Raw genomic sequence first — 20,066 nt, forward strand, 5'->3', positions numbered from 1 at the left:
GCGGGGCTCGAACTCCCAGACCGCGAGATCGTGACCTGGCTGAAGTCGGACGCTTAACCGACTACGCCACCCAGGCGCCCCCAAAAATACTATTTAAATATCACCTACTCTGTGCCAGGTAATGAGTTACATGCACTATACCTTCTACCTCACCCCCTCCTATTTGCATCGTAGGCGTTACTAACCCATTTTACAGATGGACTCAGGAAAGTTAAGCCTACACGAAAAGTAGAGGAATCTGGATTCTAGGAAAAATCCAAACGGTCACAACCAGAGTTTCTCACCGTCAGCACTATCAGTGTTTTGGACTGGATCGATCTCTGTTGTAGGGACTGTGCTGTGCATCGCAGGCTATTTAGCAGTACCTCTGGTCTCTACCCTCCAGATGCTAGTAACACACACACACACACACACACACACACACACACACACACACACACCTGCCAGTTATGACAACCAGAAAGATCTCTAGATAATTGCCAGATTTCCCCCCAGGGGCAAAATCGTCCCCTGCGGAGAGCCCCTAACTTCGATGCTCGCATCACTTCCGAGAATTGGAATGTTATTTTGTCCCCATGTCATACATGTGGAATCTAAGGCTCCAAAGGGGTTGATAGCCTCTGCTTAGGAAATAGTGATGGCACTGACACAGAGAGGGAGCCTGCAGGGTACCCCTAGTCCTGCCAAGTCATAGTGGACAAGCCAGGATGGAATATTTATTAACAATCTATCAACCGCCTATGTGTTACAGACCATTATTGATATAAATAAAGCAATACCAAGTCCCTCCCCTAAGTCTACTGTTCCTCTTGGAGCGAGACACCCAACACAAAACAACCAATAACCAGGATTTCTGAAGTCAGGTACCAGCCGTGTGCTGCATGGCTAATTTCATTTAGCCCTCCCTACAGTAGGCTGAGGCAGATACTGTTACTAGCTTCCATTTTACAGGTGGACAAACTGAGGTTCTGAGATTTCATCCCCCCTCTCCCTCCCTGCAAGAGCCCGATTTTTACATAGGCCTGGCCGGTGCGGAGTCCGCCTCGCCTTATTAAAGACTGCTTTGACAAAGTACGGGACCGTGTCAGGTTCCGAGAGGAAACATTCACCGCGAGCGTGTTGGTGCAGAACATTTTCAGATCTGAAACCGCTCCTTGTGGGGGAGGAAGCCTCAGCAAAGTTTTTCAGGTGCCTTTGTGGAGTCATTTTTGCAAGCGAGGGAGAAACAGAGACAGATGGGCAACACAGGAGAGGAGCTCTGCGGCGGCGTCTCCTTAGAAATAAACGTGGAAACACCGAGGCCCGGTTTTGAAAGGAATCCTGGAGCGGGTTGGGATCCGGGATCCCCGGCCTGGAAGAGGCGGTCCCGCTGCAGGCTGTGTAGAACGGGCCGCGCGCGCCCTCTGCTGGCCGTCCCGGAGAGCGCACCTGTCCTTTGAAGTCCCGCCCCGCTGTGCTTAGGGCGCGCAGTGCTCAGCGTGGCGGGGAAGCGGCGGCCCGGGAAGCTTTGGCAGCGAGATCTTGTTAGAAAAATTACACTGTGGCATTTTGTTCCTGAAGGAATCTGATAATTGTGAGCAACATCAGGATTGCTGGGTTAGGGAGGCAGAATGGCGCTGGTTGAGAGCGAGGACTTTGAAATCAGGAAAATGTGAGTTGGCCTCGCACTGTCTCCTGCAGAAGCTAGTCACCTCCACCGGGCCTTAGTTTCCCCATCTGTAAAGAGAACGCCTTCAGAGAGCTCTTGTGAGCATGCATGTAAAGTGCCTGGCCCAGACTTCCCCCCCACCTTCCAAAAAAAAAAAAAAAAAAAAAAACCACCCTCATTAATTAGTAGCTATCGTAATTAATTAATGTCCTTCTCCTTTCCAAGGGCCCTTCATTGTGTGGCCTTTGCTTAGGACATCACGTGGACTAAAAGTCTTTTTCATTGGCTATTTATTCCAGGGTCGTTTTAGCATCAACCTTTACGGGACCGGCCTGTCTTTAACTGACTCAGCCAGATGGATATCACAAGGGAACTACGCGGTCTCCGACATTAAGAAGTCCCCGGTAAGGTGACCTAGTGGCTTCCGTTGGGTTTTGGTTTTTTCTCTTTCCTTCCTTCCTTGCCGGGTCTGTTGTGGTGGTGCTAAAGGGACGAACGCGCTTTCCCACTTGCTGAAACTATTTTGCAAAGTGTCAGGAAGGAAACTTAGGACATAAATTGAAGGTGAAGCAAGTGTAAGTTGAGTTTATCCGAAAGAGCCTTGCTTCGCTTCCGGTGAATCCTTCCCTGAGTCCTCAACCTGTGAACCATCTGAGTAATTGGACGATGCCTAACGGGGAAGCTGAAAGCAGTTAAGAAGCCTCTGAGAGAGGGTGCAGCTCCAACACCTTGCAATTAGCCAACATTAGATTCCTTTTGTGAACGTAGGGCACAGGATGTTTGTTTGTTGTTGTTGTAAGAAAAAATGGAAATACAACAGAGGCTGGAAGGTAGGGATGTTATCAGGTGATGTTCACAGAGCGTTCGAGAAACACTCAGGGGTTTCAGTTACCAGGTTTTCATGCTCAAAAATCCTGCCACTCAAGGTGTGGTCCACATAGAGCATCAACATCACCTGAGGCTTGTTGCAAATGCAGTTTCTGGGGGCCCGTGGCTTCGAAGTCCGGATCTGCCGCTGAACAAGGTCTCCAGGTGGATCCTAAGCAAGGCACAGCTTGAGAAACCCTGGTGTTTCTCAGAATCCCCTGGAAAAGTTTCAAATGCATGTGCCCAGACCCCAGCCAGACTGACTGAATGGGAACCTCCCAGGCAGGGGTAGAATTTTTAACTCCCCTTGTATATACCCAGGACAGAAACTGCTGTGTGTTCCTTCCCTCAGTTCTGAGAACCTGCGACAGGAACCTGACCCCAACGACATAGGGGAAATTTACCAGAGTATGGCCTATGGTCCCAGGTCCTGCTTCAGCCGTGACCCTCACACGGGGTCTCCTCAGAAATGTGGCTGGGGGAGGACAAAGAGGAAGAGAACGGGGAAAGGGGTTATCATTACAGAGTAGGGTTGCCGGATGAAGTAGAGGACGCCCAGTTAAATTTGAATTTCAAATAAGCAAGGAACATTTTTTCTTTTTACTACATGCATGTCTTAAACACTGTATGGGACATATTTATTCTAAAAAGATTACTTGTTGCTTATATGAAACTTACATCTAACTCAGTGCCCTGTATTTTTATCTGCTAAACCTTATCAAAATGAATATAAAGAAGAAATTCAAGCCGCTCCCCCCCCCCACCCCAGGAAGGGACGAAACATCCGATTGTGACTTCCCAGGGAAATCCCTGAGTTTCTAGAGCCCCAGTTTTCAGCTTCCAGGGTTAAATTTGTCTATGGGGAAAAAAAAAAGAAAAAAGAAAAATCTGACTCCCGTCTTGCTCTAAGCCAGTCCCCATTGATTGCTCGTAAATCATTCAACGTTTTCCTTTGCACTGAAAGGAATAAAGATAGCTGATAGACGGCCCGCCTGCTTTAGAATGTGCCACCAAATGATTATGTTCTTCCACACCACTACCCCCCAGGGGCCATATATTCTGTTTCAGTCACTCCGAGGGACAACAACATTAACTGCCCAAAACGTGGTCAGACACGAAGCAGGATTCCGTAGGAAACCGTCTATGTAGACTCCGTTAGCTAAGTTTCAATCCCGTCAGCCCTTATCAGTATTGTTGTTTGCATCCAGAACCTAAAAATAATTACGGCGGAGAGCGCCACCTTCTGGAGAGAATGATCACTGCCCTGCAAAGACGGGTTGGCTGTTTCCCAAGCGTTTGGGAGAAGTTCCGCCTTTCCTGGAGGGGGTTGGTTTGACATTTGCCTGCCAGCATTTTTTTCTTTTTTTAAATCTTGGTGTTCCGGAAAAAAAAAAAAAAAGAAAAAGAAAAAGAAAAAAAAAGGAAAAAAAAAAAAACTCTTGGTGTTCCGTGACAGCCCGGAGAGCCGGAGCTCAAAATTAATCTCCAGGGTCTGCTGAGCACTCCTTGTGAATCCCTGGGAGCCCGGCCGGAGCCATCTGTGGCTCCTGGTTGCCGTGCCACGTGCTGCCCTATGTGCCTCACCTGCTTGTGGGGCTCTCAGAGCAGCATCCCCTGACTACGCGCCCCGAACACAGGCCTCCCTGGCCAAAGACATTTGGAAGAAAATTGTATATGTTATTTGCTTCTTGAAGAGGCACGATAAGACTGAGCTTACTAAAGGTTGGAATGAACTATACAGGAAGGAAGCCTGTGTGACTTTATCGAAACCAGTGTTGCCCTAAATCAGTGGTTCTCAAACTGGAGCGTGCATCACGTGCTGTGCTGGTTAAAAACACAGCCAGCCTCAGGAAGGGCCCAAAATGGACATTTCCAGCAGTTTCTTGGGTGGTGCTGATGGCCCTGGTCTCGGCCCACGTTTCCAGAACGGTTGGCCTGAGTTAGACCAACCCCAGAACCTTCTTTTCAAAGTTACACTTTTTGGTTGCCCCCGAATAACCTGGTGTTCCTTAGAACACACTTTGCAAAACCCTGCAATGTCCTGCTCCCACCATTACGTACTCGCGTGTTGCCCCGAGGGACTGAGGCCCTGCTTTGATTCAGCCTCCGATCATCCTCCCTTACTTTCCTACCATCTTCTGCTGAGAGCTACAAAGCAAAAGCCATGGTGAAAACCTCAATTCTCCGAACCTGGTTGGCAATAAAATGTTTTTCCCCAGCAAAACTACAGGAAGACTCCAGCTGTCCAGGGTGAAACTGAATCACCAGAATCACTTCTGGTGGCTGGCACCCCAGAGCACCAGGTGGGTCCCCACCCCACCTGGGAGTGAGGGACAACCCTATTTCCCCGCGGTGCTTTAGCTGCACCTGCTGTGCACAGGAACTAGAGTTTCTACCCTGCTTGTGTGTGAGGGGGGAGACCCACAGAAAGGGGAGCGTGGCCCGGATGTGAGATCGGAAAGGAGATTTGGAATTCGGAGCTCCTCTGCCAGTGACATTCTGTGCCCCCTCAGCTCACAGATGTGCTCAGGATACGAAAAGGCCCTCAGCCCCATCCAGAGGTCTCCCGGGGCTCCACACGCCCATCCTCAGAGCTGCTATCTGAACGTCCAGGAGGAGGTTCTGGAACAGCCTTGAGAGCTGAGCAGAGTGAAGGGAGGTTCACTTCAGGCCACATGGGAGAGGTGCCCACCAGTCTTCTTGCTTCTTTGCAGGCCTGGGGAATTTGTGGGGTCAGCAAGGGGCGAGGGGCGGGGCCTGTGTTTCTGAGGCCTGGCTGCCTGGCCCTGGGGCCTAACAGACATTCCTTATGCTGAGGGAGGGTTGTAGATTGAAGAATTGCTTTGAAATTCAAAATTAATGAATTTTGCATTGTCATAGAGGAGATGGCCTCAATTCATATCTGTTTTTAATTTATTTTTTTCATTTACATCCAAGTTAGTTAGCATGCAGTGCAACTGTGATTTCAGGAGTACATTCCTTAAGGCCCCTTACCCATTTAGCCCATCTGCCCCCCCCAACTACCCCTCCAGAACCTTCTGTTGTTCTCCATATTTAAGAGTCTCTTACGTTGTGCCCCCCTCCCTGTTTTTATATTGTTTTTGCTTCCCATATCTTGTAGCTCATTTACAACCAGTGGAGTTAAGGGAACACGAGATGAACGTGTTGGGGCGGGGTGCAAGTGTATACGTGGTCCGGAGTCAATGCTCATTCATCTTCCGTGTACTGCCTCCTACCTCGTAGTTCGCTTGTGAAAATCCAACTGTCCGCAAACATAGAAATCATACTGCAGGCCAGGAGAGAAACATGACATTTTAGACATGTGTGCTTTTTCTTCCATATGTTCTGTAGAAGTTAGAGATTTAAATATATTCTAAATATTAAACAATGGGTATATTCACATATATGTGACTGTGTAGGGTTATATTGGGAAATATATATACCTCCCATGTTTTATGGGCAGTTCACCACCAGCACACTCCAAAGAAATGTACATCAGGGGCGCCTGGATGGCTCAGTCAGTTAAGCATCTGACTCTTGATCTGGGCTCAGGTCATGATCTCACAGTTTGTGAGTTCGAGCCCCGCGTCAGGCTCTGCACTGACCATGAGGAGACTGCTTGGAATTCTTTCCCTCCCTCTTTCTCTGTCCTTACCCTTACCCTGCTTATATGTTCTCTCTCTCTCTCAAAATAAATAAGTAAACTAAAAAAAAAAAAAAAGAAAGAAAGAAATGTAAATCAATACGCTTCAAGAAAATCACAAGTAAAACCACAAAGCCTACCTCACGTTGATGGAGGAAACCAGAAAAATTTACGAAAAGTATGAAATACAAACTATTCATAATTGAGCAGAGAATCTCTTGTTTTAATTATATATAATAGCTCAAACTAAGCTAACAAAATATTCACTGAAAGGAGATTTTTAGAGTACTTGCTTTAATGAAGAAAATAAAAATGATTTATTTTTTTATTTTTTTTTTCTTTTCAACGTTTATCTATTTTTGGGACAGAGAGAGACAGAGCATGAAGGGGGGAGGGGCAAAGAGAGAGGGAGTCACAGAATCGGAAGCAGGCTCCAGGCTCTGAGCCATCAGCCCAGAGCCTGACGCGGGGCTCGAACTCACGGACCGCGAGATCGTGACCTGGCTGAAGTCGGACGCTTAACCGACTGCGCCACCCAGGCGCCCCTGAAAATGATTTATAATTAGTGTTTCATTGTATGTGAGTGGGTACTTCTTTTTTTTTTTTATTTTTTTTTCAACGTTTTTATTTATTTTTGGGACAGAGAGAGACAGAGCATGAACGGGGGAGGGGCAGAGAGAGAGGGAGACACAGAATCAGAAACAGGCTCCAGGCTCCGAGCCATCAGCCCAGAGCCTGACACAGGGCTCGAACTCACGGACCGTGAGATCGTGACCTGGCTGAAGTCGGATGGTTAACCGACTGCGCCACCCAGGCGCCCCTGTGAGTAGGTACTTCTAAGATGCTGGAAAGCATACCTTTTTCTCTGAAATAGGCACTGTTTCCATGACAATCATATTTATGCTAATCATTCTCTTGGTATGTTTTTTTCTTTGTGTTCTGTAGTAAAAATGATAAGTTTTAGCTCAGACTTGATCTAAATCACATTAACAGAGTCCCGATTAGTGAAATAGCGTGAACATTGCAAAGCCATTATCGGCACCTTTATAATTACCCAGACTTTTCTCCTTCTTCATGAGAAAAGGCTATGATGGGGATCCACACATGAAAAACTGCCTTTATGATAATAATAGCTAGTATTTTTTGAGCACGCACATCAGGCCAAGAACTCTGCTAAGCACTTTGCATACATTCTTGCTTTTATAGCAGATCTCTGAGGGCAGACAAATATTACCCCCATTTTACAGATGTTCTAGGAAACTGAGGCTTAGAGAAAGTTGCTTAAACATGCAATACAAGCCCCAGGCAGTCTGACTGTGGTTCTCTCTACTGCTGGGTCCGGAGAGAGTGAAGAAAGCATGAGCTTGTGTGAGACAGAAGACATTCACAGCACATCAGCAATTCTGAAGACCCACAGGCCAGCGATTTAGCCTCCAGAGAAGGTTCCTAGTTGGAAGGCTGGCTGGTCTGGCATCACATCCAGTTGATGGTATCAGATTGGCTCCAGAATTAATACGGGCCCCTAAAAGCAGGACCAGTTAGGGGCGCCTGGGTGGCTCAGTCGGTTAAGCCTCCGACTTCCGCTCAGGTCATGATCTCACAGTTCGTGGGTTCAAGCCCCACGTCTGGCTCTGTGCTGACAGCTCAGAGCCTGGAGCCTGCTTCCGATTCTGTGTCTCCCTCTCTCTTGGCTCCTCCCCCCCTCAAAAATGAATAAGCATTAAAAAATAAATAAATAAGAATGTTTTAAAAAAGTTTAAAAGGCAGAACCAATTTGAGTTTTAGAAATAGATCACTCTTCCAACTCAACATCACTCATAATCAAAGGCAAGCAAATTTTTAAAAGGGAGAGAAACTATTTTGTTCTCTTTGTTAAATTGACAAAGCTTTTCTTCCCTTTGTTTTTAAACAAGATTATCCATTATTTGCAAGAGACTTTCATAGTTTGGCAATATGAACCAAACCTTCATGACCTTGACCCAGTTCTGGGAATGTAGCCCGAAGATATCCTGAAATGCAGGCACAAATACGGTTCATCACAGTGTTTCTCTCGACAGTGAAAAATGTGAACCATCCAAGATGCCAAACATTGTGCAGGAATGAAAGGGTGGGGGGTGGCTAACACAACATGGGAAATTTACACAGTGAGATATGATGTCACAGTTAGACAAGGAGTTCTTCACAGCATGGTAAAGTGTTAGGGGAATTAATTCAGCAAGCGATCTGAATTGCGGGTCAAAAAGAAGAGTGTGTATCAGCTTCAGCCTCTCATTCATTCATTCATTCATTCATTCATTCATTCAAGAAATCTGTATTTAGTCCCAGCCTGAGCCGTACACTGTTGGGTTCTAGAGACCTTGAAATTTAAAAAGACATTGGTCTTGAGCACCTGGGTGGCTCAATTGGTTAAGCGTTCGACTCTTGGTTTCGGCTCAGGTAATGATCTCATGATTCTTGGGGTTCGAGCCCCACATTGGGCTCTGCACTGACAATGCAGAGACTGCTTGGGATTCTTTTTCCCTCTGTCTCTGCCCCTCCCATGAGGATGCTCACTGGCTGTCTCTTTCTCACTCTCTCTCTCTCTTTCTCTTAAAATAAATAAACTTTAAAAGCAAAAGAAGACATTGACCTTGCCATCGTGGGACTTACATTCTAGCAGGAAGACAGATGTAAAGAAAGTATTACCCAGTTTTATAGGATGCTATGTGGTAGGTAACTGGGTAAGGAAGATTTTTAAGAGAAAGTGGCTGCTAGGCTGGGTTCTGAAGAATTTAACAGTCAAAAACTGGGGTGGTCCAGTGTACATAGATGGGCAAGGGACACAGAAGAGAGTTCCAGGCATAGGCCATGGTATTGCATGTGCAAAGGCCCTGTGTTACAAGGGGCACATCAGAAGAACAACCCAACGAAAGGCAGAGGTCAGGGGTGGGGAGGAGAGAAATGATAGCATCTGGAGAGTCAGGAAGGGATAGACCGCAGGCCAGCAAACTTTTCCTGTGAAAAACTGAATAATACTTATAAATATTTTAGACTTTGCCAGCCAGGGGGCAAAAATCAGTGCTACTGTATATGTATTTATCTGACAAGAGTGAAAACAAATTTGCACAACATTTTTATTGATTCAATTTTAAAAATAATAATTGAGTACATCTTTTTGTAAACATACTTAGCAGTGAGAACCATGGAATATTCAGAAATGATCATATTTTGCTTAATTCTCTGTTATCAAAGTTGATGATAAGTATTTGTTAATGCGGGTCAACGATGAGATTTTCTGCATTTCATCTTTATAAACTTTCTTTTACACAAATAGGTATTGTCAAACACTGATATAGTCCACAACCATGTCCTTTTAATTGAGCATATTCACACCTTGGCAAGCATTTCTAGAATCCTATTCGATTTTTCTCTTGGTATTCGCCCTTTCGTACGTCATTACATCACAGATTAAGCCCTTGCCATTGAAGGCGAGATAGAAGCTTCTCAAATGCCTTGTTAAATGGATTTTGAGATATGAAATTTGCTCGGCACTTAGCCCAAAGTCCAGAACATGGGGCGGGTGCTGCCACTCAAGCTCAGAAAGTACATTCACCAAAAATGTACGTGGCCTGAGATACGGCTTCTTGTCTTCATTCTCAGCAGAATGGAGAGCACGTAAAGCGGCTTCACCCTACTTACGATTGGAACAATGTTAATTGACGTTAAAATGACTTTACCCCAGGGTAAGCTGTGCCTGTAAATGCACTTTTGCCTTGAAATTCAGGTTCCATTCCCTAAGAAATAGTGTCAGATCCATAGCAAAAGCTAATGCGCACAGCCAGGGGGGTGTCCAGTTACAGCGACTGAGAGCAGTTCTCGTTCAGAAAAAAATGTTAATCCCAGCTCTGAGCTCGAAAGTTCACGGTCCAACCTGTCCACTGCTAAGTTATCAAACTGCTAGATGGCAGCATGGGTCAGGGCGTTCCGTTTCTAGTTCTGACAAGGAAAGTCTATAAAACTGATGATGGATAAGGTTGTGGTAGCGAAAGCTGTTCATCCTCGCTCTGTAACACCTGATGGATTCTTCTATTTTCCGCCAAGCACCTACTGATGGATAATACGTTAAGTGATTATAGGCTTCAGGCACCTTACGTTCTTATGAGCTTTGTAAATTTGACCAACTAAAGCTTTCTCTGCGTTCACGTACTTTTTTTTTTACCACTGTCAGTTGCCAACACATCTTGGTAGATTCCACTTCAGCTGTTCTGTGCTAGTGTTTTCTCAGCCTCTTTGAAATTGTCTTGCCTGAATTCATTTCCCACAGACTATTCCCGGAAGCCAAGTCTGCAGTCCCTTCACGCTCAGCATCATCTCAAATAAACAACTGAATGATATCCATAATACCTACATATCAGCTCATCAGGAGCCAAAAACAAAAAACAACACCCCCCCCCCAAATTATTTGCCTCGTGTTTTAATTGATTATTGATGTTATTGTCAGTGTCATCGATTTTTCAAGCAACTGTTTTCCTCCCGAAAACGATTGTAGTCTTGAACAATTTATTTTCTCTGGACACGTTTGTTCAGCTGTTAACAATGAAACAAGGATGTCTTTAACTCACCTTGGGGCAAACTGTTTTCCTGGCTTAGCTAATACATCAGCCACTTGGAAACTTACTTGGTTTCATTATTTTTACTCAGTTTCATTTTTTTTTTTAATTTCTTAATGTTTATTTATTTTTTGAGAGACAGAGAGAGACAGACCATGAGCAGGGGAGGGGAGAGAGAGGGAGACACAGAGCCCAAAGCAGGCTCCAGGCTCTGAGCTGTCAGCACTGAGCCCGATGCGGGGCTCAAACCCACGAACTGTGAGATCGTGACCTGAGCCGAAGTCAGTTGCTTAACCCAGGTGCCCCTACTCGGTTTCACTTTTTTATCGTTGGGAAGAAACAATGCTACGGTGAGATCTTCAGTTTTGAATTTTCTAAATTTATGACCATGGCTTTCCTTGTGAGTTGGAAACGTGTGCTGAGGCTGAGGTTGGTGACGATGGTGTATATTGTATTCTCCTGGCACAGCTGTGGTGTCATTGCATGAGAAACACAATGCTTTGCCATCTAAGTTTGATAACAGAATAGCTCACATACAACAGTGCCTTAAAAGAGCAACATACACAGTCCCTTTCCGTTTCTTGTTCTGACACGATGGTATGCGCTGGTAATGAAACAAAATACAATGTTAGGATATGGCAACACGCACAGCATTGCAAACGCTGTTAAGTCACCCCTGTGTCCCTGTGGTTTGCAGTATGCTGAGTCGCGGTGCAAAGCAATGAGAGCTGTCACCACCGTCCATCCTGCTCTTACAGCCTGGAAGCAGGCACAGACATTAAGTGAATGAATGAACATGGCTGTGTTCCAATAAAACTTTATTATGGATACTGAACCTTGAATTTCGTATAATTTTCAAATGTCAGGAGATTCGGTTCTTGGTTTGCTTCTTCTCGCCGTTGAAAAAATGTCAATGCTATTCTTGATTGATGATTGACGAGCCACACAGAAACAGGTGGCAAGCTGGATTGGACCCACAGACCATAGTTTGTCAGCCTCTGCTTTAGACCGTGTGGGGACGTTGGGGTCTGCTTCTATTCAGAAGGCCTACCTCCCGTGCATGCAAGAAAGATGTCCAAAAAGCCAGCGCAAGCCTTGGAAACACTAGTCGGGCAGGGAGTCTGAGAGCATGCGTTTTCTTGCAGGACGGTACCCGAGTCATGGGAAAATGCGGTGGCTACTGTGGGAAATGTACTCCGTCCTCTGGCACTGGCCTGGAGGTTCGAATTTTATAGTTAAGGTAAGTAGGTCCCACGTTTCTCTCTCTCTCTCTCTTATTTTGTAAACTCACGATTAGCAAATGTAGCCAAGTCATTTGCCCCCGGAAAGGTTACTGTTAAGCATCTTGAAACTGACTGGCTGTTCTAACTTTTTCTTTCCTGTTCATCTGCCCTGTTCATCTGTTCTCTGCCCTTGGATAGGAGGTCCCTAGGCTTTCTGCGTCAGATTCCTCTGCAGTTTTTCTTTAAAAACTTAACCAGGCTCCATCTCTAGAGGTCCTGAGGTCTCTGGCGCATCTAAGAATCTGTATTTTTGATACAGGGAATTCTGATTCAAGTGACTTACGGATTAACTTTTGAGATACTGCCCGAGAGTACTGCATTAATAATATTCATGACATTCATTGAGCTGTGACTGTGCCAGGCACCAGGCTGAACACTTTGCTGGCATTATTTCATTGAACCTCATAGTAAAGCCACAAGAGGGGCCACTTAACCTCATTGCACAGATAGAAGCTCAGGCCCACATAATTAAGTAGCTTGCTTATGATCACAATAGATTCTTTCGGTGGAACCCATCAGTGTCCTACACCAAAGCCAGTGCTCTCAATTAATGCTCTGTTCCACACGCTTGTGACTCAGCGTGTCATCCAAGGACTGGCATGATCAGCATCACCTGGGAACTTGTTGGAATGCAAAATCTCAGGCCTTCCCCTGGACTTACAAAACCAGAATCTGTATTTTAACAAATCCACAAGAGAGTCATGCGTGTGAAGGTTTGAGAATTCCTGGTCTCGCTACATTATGCTGGCAAGTGCTCCCTCTGCTGGGCAGAGGAATGAATCGGTCACTCATTTTCTGGTCCCCGCGCCTTCAGCTACAAGGTATGAGTTCAGCCAACTCATGTGACCCTTCTGCAACTTATTTCAAGCTTTCAGCAGTCCACTCTCCTGGAGGGCTCTTCAAGATCCTGACACAGGAGTACCCACTTGACATTTGTGTATCAGTGTTTCAGTTTAATTGAAACCCGTAGTCAAAACTATGATCTTCAGTTAGGATTGTTTTTATTGCAAGAGGCAACAGGAAAAAAAGGAACTTATCATCTTAAGGAACTGAGAAATCCAAGCAGTGGGCTAGCTACAGGCATAGCTGGATCCAGAGGCTCAAACGGAGTCATCAGGACTCATTTGTTCTCCCATCAGCCAACAAGGCTTGCTTCATTCTCAGGCAGACCATTTCCCCAACACCATGAGCTGCCCCCAAATAAACGCTCACATCCAGCGTTCATTCTGCACAAGAACGCAGGCTCTTGTTTGCCACATGGGCACTTCTGAACCATTCGCCATGTCCAGGAGACACTGTCCTGAACTCATGTACCCACCTGGAGTTGGGTGATTGACAGCTTCCTTTAGAAGAGGAAAGAGGCGTTTGTTATCAGGAAAGATGGGATGGGATGGAGACAGGCAAAGTCAGCAGGTGTCCACTAGAGGTTCCCATTTTAAATGTATTTTACATATTTGATATCTAGTAAAATAGTATTGTGTGTGTTTATGTGTAGTAAAATTTGAGTGTATATATAATATTTACATGTATGTCTAGGAAAAAGACTAGAAGGAACGGTGCCAATATTTGAAAAGCATTATCCCACGTGGGGGATTTCAGGCTAGGAGTTTATTTTATTCTATATACTCCCCTGAAACGTCCATGTTCCTATAGCAGACATGCCTCACTTTAAAAATCCAGAGAAGTTAACAAGTGTCATTTTTTAAATTCTGTACGTAAAAATCTTTGGCTTATCTACTCTTGACTTACCGCAGTTGATACGGGAGATTTACTTTTCTTATTTGGTTTATTTCTAGGTGCTCTGAAAAGGAAGCCATTATGGGATGGATGAAGGATAGTAATGCAATACCTCCACCTTAAATTTGTGTGCGTGTGGGCGTGTGAGGACTTGTATGAGTGTGTGTGTGTGTGTGTGTACATATGCACATATATACATATATATACACACACACACATATATATCTGTATATATGTGTGTGTGTGTATATATATGTGGAATATCCTAATGATGTAAAGTTTAATATTTATGTTTGAAATTATTTATTGTGATGTAATATTTTTGTACGTAAAATGATTCTATTATGACTGCTTTTTGCATTATGTTGTCCCCTGCAGTCAAATCACTGCATTTTACGTACTCTACATTATATGTAGTACTATGACAAAAGTGATCCTTCATTATCACGGTACACTATTGTTTACTTTCTATCTGTAAATATTTTATTGTGTCCTTTACGAAATTGTAATTTGTCTTTTTAAAACAACCTAGCTGCCATCAAGGTGCTACAGAGTCGTGTGAGTGTATTTTGGCATTTCTAGGAAAGTATCCGCCAACAAGTAATTTAGCGATGTCACAGATTGTACCAGCCATTAGTTATGTTAACTATTCAGTTTCATGTGATCTCTGGGAAAAAAAATGCTGCCTTGGTGCTATATAATGTATATATTTAAGTGATCACCAGACTCAGAAATGTAAACACGTTTAATAAAAGGGAGGCATAGAAGGACAGAATGCGACGGACAGAATCACTTGGAAAAGCAAGACCACTTGTTCTTATTTTTGGACACGCTTGTTTTGGAAGAGGATTGGACTCTGTTCTTTTTGTTACTGTTATTAATACTTTGCTTCAGTTCATGGTGCCTAGATCTCTCTGAAGTTAAATGGAGGAGACCCCAAAGCCACTGCATTACAGAGTGATATTGAGAAAGTGAGATCCTCTCGACATTTTGCCGAGACGTTCTATAATGGTGTCCCCGTTTATCAGCTGCAAGACAGGATGCTCAGGATGGGGTGACCTTCAGCACCCCCAACACACCCGGAGAAGTTCAAAACCAGTTCCTCATCATCAGGACTGCCTTCTGCCTAAACACATTGACTGGTGACATGACTTTTCTTCAGGCCATGAGCCTGAGACCCTGCCAGTTCATGGCTGCTTCAGTAATTAGCATTTGTGAGAAGACATAAACCGTGGAGTGGAAGACACCTGAGTCTTTCCAATCTTCCATTAACCCACTCTTTGTTACTTATGTCCAAAATGGAAGTCCTGAAGTCAGTGTCTCTCAGCCCTTCCAACCTGATTGAAGGGGAGTCATTGCCAATGACCCGTGGCAGACCTTCAGTGTTTGAAATCCTGCCCGCGTCCAAAACCCAAAGAGATTAGCAAGAACCTGGGAGTATCCTCCAACCCCAAACGAACTCCAGAGTGCTCCATAAGAAGTTATACTCAGTGTATGAATAAGTGTTATTCTCCTTTATTAATACATTGTGAAAATATACTATGAATAAATACCATGACCACATCCAAACATTTGTGTTGGTTTCTGGACTCTTGATTCAACTGGGAATGAAAATATGTCTGTTTTTTTTTTTTTTTTAAGGTTGCTGGGTTGAGAAGAAATGCACATTTTCTTAATCCCATCCATTACAGTTGCCATTCCAGAGGTCGATAAGGGACAGGGTCTGTCCCTCAGGTCTGCGTTTTCACCCTTCAAATCACTTGTCTCTTCTGAAAGAGTCTGTGTGATGGGGAACAGATGAAAAAACAAAACAGGAGATTTCAGTGGGTTTAGGGGCTTGATTGTTGATTTTATATAGCAGTAGTTTCTACTCTATGGACTTAATGGTGTCCGGGGATATGAGAGCTTTCCAAAGAAGTCTAATAAACAGCAAATAGTAGGTCGCCAGCCCCTCTACGTAATTGGTTGAGCTCATCCTGACAACCACCAAGTAGATGTTCATGTACAGCAAATAAGTAGCCGTCCCCAAAAGAACCCTGTTTGGCTCTGATGGGGTTACACATCCACTTCTGGACCAGTCATATTGTTGAGGGAGCTGACATCCTGTACCACCTAGGGCCGGGTGATTGACAGCTTCAGCTGGAAAGGATGGTTCCTGGAGGGAAAGGTTTGTTTTCAGAAAAAGGTAGGTAGAATAAAGACAGACAAAAGCCAAAGGAATCCACTCCAGAGTCCCTGTGTGTGTGTGTGTGTGTGTGTGTGTGCACGCATGCACGGGCAAACTCAAATCCCATAGCTCATACCAGCCACAGTCCCACCCCTTATCATCCCTAAGCATCATCTAAGACTTGGGTTCTAGGCCTTTCTCTGACATATATTAACTGATCCTGAGCCTTAATTTCTTCATTTGTAAAATGAGGCTATTGTTACTCCTACCACTTACTTGTGAGATGGTTTTCTGAAGACCCTGTCAGCCCTGCATCAATGGTGGCAAACTAGCTGCCCTCAGACTCTGCATCAGCAAGCTTAAACTGATTTACAACAGTGAGACATGAGCTGTTTCAGTTAGGAACTGCGTTCTGCTGCTAATTTCAGAGCCCTGACGGCAATGGCTTACAACATTAGAGAGTGTATTTCAGGGGCGCCTGGGGGGCTCTGTCGGTTAAGCACCCAACTCTGGCTCAGCTCATGACCTCACAGTTCTTGGGTTTGAGCCCCCGCCTCAGGCTGTGTGCTGACACCTCAGAGCCTGGAGCCTGCTTCGGATTCTGTGTCTCCCTCTCTCTCTGCCCCTTCCCCGCTCACTCGAGTGTGCTCACGTGCACTCTCTCTCTGTCTCTCAAATATAAATAAACATTAAAAATTTTTTTTAAAGTGTATTTCACTGCTTTGTAAAAGAAGCCTGGAGATAGGCAATCCAGGGCTGGTATGGCAACTCCACAAAATCATCAGGGACAGAGGTTCTTTATCTCCTCCCCTCAATCCTCCATAGTTCAACATGGCTGCTAGGGCTCTAGCAATCACTCCCAAATTCCAGGCAACAAGAAAACAGAAGTGGAGGAAAAGGGTAAAAAGCGGCCTGGTCCCAACTCTCTATTCTTCTTTTAAAAAGGTGTTCCATGGGGCGCCTGGGTGGCTCAGTAGGTTAAGCGTCTGACTTCGGCTCAGGTCGTGATCTCGCAGTCCATGAGTTCGAGCCCCACGTCAGGCTCTGTGCTGACCGCTCAGAGCCTGGAGCCTGTTTCAGATTCTGTGTCTCCCTCTCTCTGAGCCTCCCCCGTTCATGCTCTGTCTCTCTCTGTCTCAAAAATAAATAAAGGTTAAAAAAAAAAGAAATAAAAATGAAAAAAAGGTGTTCCAGAAACCGCGTTTAACAAATTCCCCTTTAGCTCCTCAGCCAGAAATTAGTCACGTGGCTGCAGCCAGGCTGCAGGAGCAGTGGGGGAAAAGGGTTGCTTCTCAGAGCACATTGCCAAACCGAATAAAAGGAGGGATCTGTTCCTCTAAAAGAGCGCAAAATGAGTCTGAGAGAGGCAACTAAAAGTCTGTGACAGGTTCAAGTAGAGAGATTCGAGGGAGTGGTTTAGAAGCAGTTATCACCAAGGAAGCAAGAGATGATAGGATCTGGGCTAAAGCTGCGATCATCGTAATAGTAGAAAATTACAGCGTGATCTAGGTGGTGAGATTGACAGGAGCTGACAGTGGATAGACTGAGGGTGGACTGTGGGAGAGAAGGCACTGGTAAGGGTTCAGAGGCGAGGTTTCGTTTGCTTGCAAATACAGCCAGGGTGATACAAGGCTGAATGTGTAGATGGCTGAATGGACAGATACGATCTTTTAGAGTCTGTTAATCTTTTACATTTTTATAGCACTATACAAATTAAATATTGTCTTTCTATTCTTTCGTTTATTTATCTAAGTAATATTTATTGCATACATGCGAATTTCCAGGCGTGTTCTGGGCCCTAGGGGTGCACATGCGAATTTCCAGGCATGTTCTAGGCTCTAGGGTACAGGCTAGAGGCTGTATTGGTCCACTAGGGGGCGCCATAACACAATACCGCGGAGCGTGTGGCTTATCCAATGGAAATTATTCTCACCGTTCTGGAGGCTAGAAGGCCAAGCTCCAGATGTCTCACCTGGGTGAGACCTCTCTTCCTAGCTCATAGACATCCCTTTTCTTACTGTGTCCTCACATGGGTTTTCCTTGGTGTGAGGGCTGAGAAAGAGAGATCGCGATCTTTGGGGTCTCTGTTTCTCCTGATGAGGACATCAGTCCGATTGGATAGGTCCCCACCCTTATGACCTCATTTATCTTTGATTACCCCCTTACAGGTCATGTCTCCAAACACAGCCGCATTAGGACTTCAACCTATGAATTTTGGGGAGACACGTATCAGTTCCTAACAGAGGCTATAAGGAAGAGATCGCAAGTTAAGACGGTATTTATTGCTCTCTCCTCACCATGCAGAGGTCAGATCCGGTTGGGGAGTCTGTTCTGTATGTCATCGGAGGACTTGGGCTCCTTCTGTTTTGCGGCTTAGCCATTCTCACAGGTGTGGTTCTGAAGTGACTTGTCCTCACCACATCTGAGTTTAGCCTGCAGGAAGGGGGCACTCATTTCCAGGCAAGATCTGGAAGTTAAAGGACTTTAATTCACCACCTTCTGGCAATTGCTTCGATGCACTGCCTTGTCTAGCTGCAAGGGAGGCTGAGAAACGTGCTCTCTAGTGGGTCAACCGCACACCCAGCAAATGCCACGTGGAGGTGGGGGTTCTGTCACTAAAAGGATGAAGGGAAGGGTGGCTGATGGGCAAAATGGCAGCTTCTGCCAGCCGCAGTGAAAAAAAGACCTGCCCTTCGGCGCTTACGTTGTAGTGGGGACAGGTGGAGAAGAAAATAAGCAAAGACACGACCAAAGCACTCCACAGTCGTTTTCCGGTAGTAAATCTGACCCTCTTTTCCCCACTGGCCATCCAGATATTGTCGTGCCACACCACATCACTCCCTCAGCCTCGTAGCCAGAGCTTTCACACCTGCTGCTGTCCCCTTTGCCTTTGTGCATCCAGTTTTCTGTCTCTTCTGATACAAAAGGAATAAATAGCAAGTGAAACCTAGTGTGTGGGATGGTGAGAGGGAACAAAGGGAGAAATAAAGCTAAGAAGATGAACAGGCACTGCCCTGTGTCCTGAGGGGAGGGTGTTGCTATTTTACATTTACTTTATTTATTTATGTATTTATTTTTGAGAGAGAGAGAGAGAGCACACGCAGAAGAGGGGCAGGGACACAGAATCCAAAGGAGGCTTCACGGGCTAAAGGCGCTGAGCTGTCAGCACAGAGCACAGCACGGGGCTCGAACCCATGAGCCATGAGCTCGTGTCCTAAGCCGAAGTCAGAGGCTTAACTGACTAAGCCACCCGGGTGCCTGAGTGTGTTGCTGTTTTAAATAAAGTGGTCAGAAATTCCTTCTTGATTAACTTCTGCAGCTACAAACAAAGCTGTGGGTACCACAGCCCACCGACCCAGCAGGTGCGGGGCAACTCTACCTGTTACCAACAGATGGCGGGAGAGGTCTCCAGGCTAGGTCATTGCGCTGGGAAGCCTTCAATGTTTTCTGCTGAGTTTAGAGGTGATTTTGCTGGAAGGCCATAAGACCCGCAGAGCCCCTAACCCTGAAAAGATTTTGCTACTCCCCTCAAACAGGTACCTCAAAATTAAAGATAACTCAGACCATCAATTTAGTTTTTCTCATGAAGGCTATCTTTTAAAAAAACCAAATAATGATTTTTTTTTTCCCTAAGAAATTTGAAGACCAGTTTTTCTGTAGCCCTAAGTACGTGTTTTGTGGGCAGTAGGTGACCCAGCTAGTTTTACAGCATTATTAGTCACAATGATATTCTATCAGGACAAGGGAGCAAATATTCAAAGCGCTTATAAGAGAGGCATCCAGCTACAGTGGGGAAGAAGATAAAATTCAACTTTGCATAGACATATTCACATCACTATGTGGCACTTTGGTAGGACTTAGGAACAAATATGCCTTACACATTGTTGGTATGCATATCACAGAGTAGTCGAACATGGCGTTTATGTGTAGAAAAGACAACTAAGAGTCAATTTATTACATTTACAAGTGCAAAAACCTAGTTCTTAAGCTTTGGAGTTCAGCTTAGAAATTCTATTATTTTACGTATCCGTCTAGGTTTTAGCAATTACTTTTTAAAAACTGTTAAATAATGTTGGCTTCATCTTCAGGCAATTAAAAGCCTTCAAATACTTTCTACGGTATTTATACGTTT

At 45.0% G+C, this 20,066-nt stretch overlaps 1 protein-coding gene across 3 annotated transcripts in view; it reads left to right on the forward strand.

Moving 5' to 3' along the window:
* The window catches only part of ADAMTS9 (ADAM metallopeptidase with thrombospondin type 1 motif 9), a 163,238-nt gene extending 147,902 nt beyond the window's left edge, over window positions 1–15,336 (forward strand). For all 3 annotated transcript variants that reach the window (XM_086697656.1, XM_086697654.1, XM_086697655.1), the window contains 3 exons: window positions 1,948–2,052; window positions 11,893–11,987; window positions 13,827–15,336. In XM_086697656.1, the coding sequence (XP_086553782.1) occupies window positions 1,948–2,052; window positions 11,893–11,982 (195 nt within the window). In that variant the 3' untranslated portion in view covers window positions 11,983–11,987; window positions 13,827–15,336. The remainder of the gene's footprint in view (window positions 1–1,947; window positions 2,053–11,892; window positions 11,988–13,826) is intronic.
* Window positions 15,337–20,066: the final 4,730 nt, after the last annotated feature.

Source organism: Puma concolor, chromosome A2, assembly GCF_028749965.1.
Source record: "Puma concolor isolate L17-30 chromosome A2, mPumCon1.1.hap2, whole genome shotgun sequence".
NCBI classification, from domain to species: domain Eukaryota; kingdom Metazoa; phylum Chordata; class Mammalia; order Carnivora; family Felidae; genus Puma; species Puma concolor.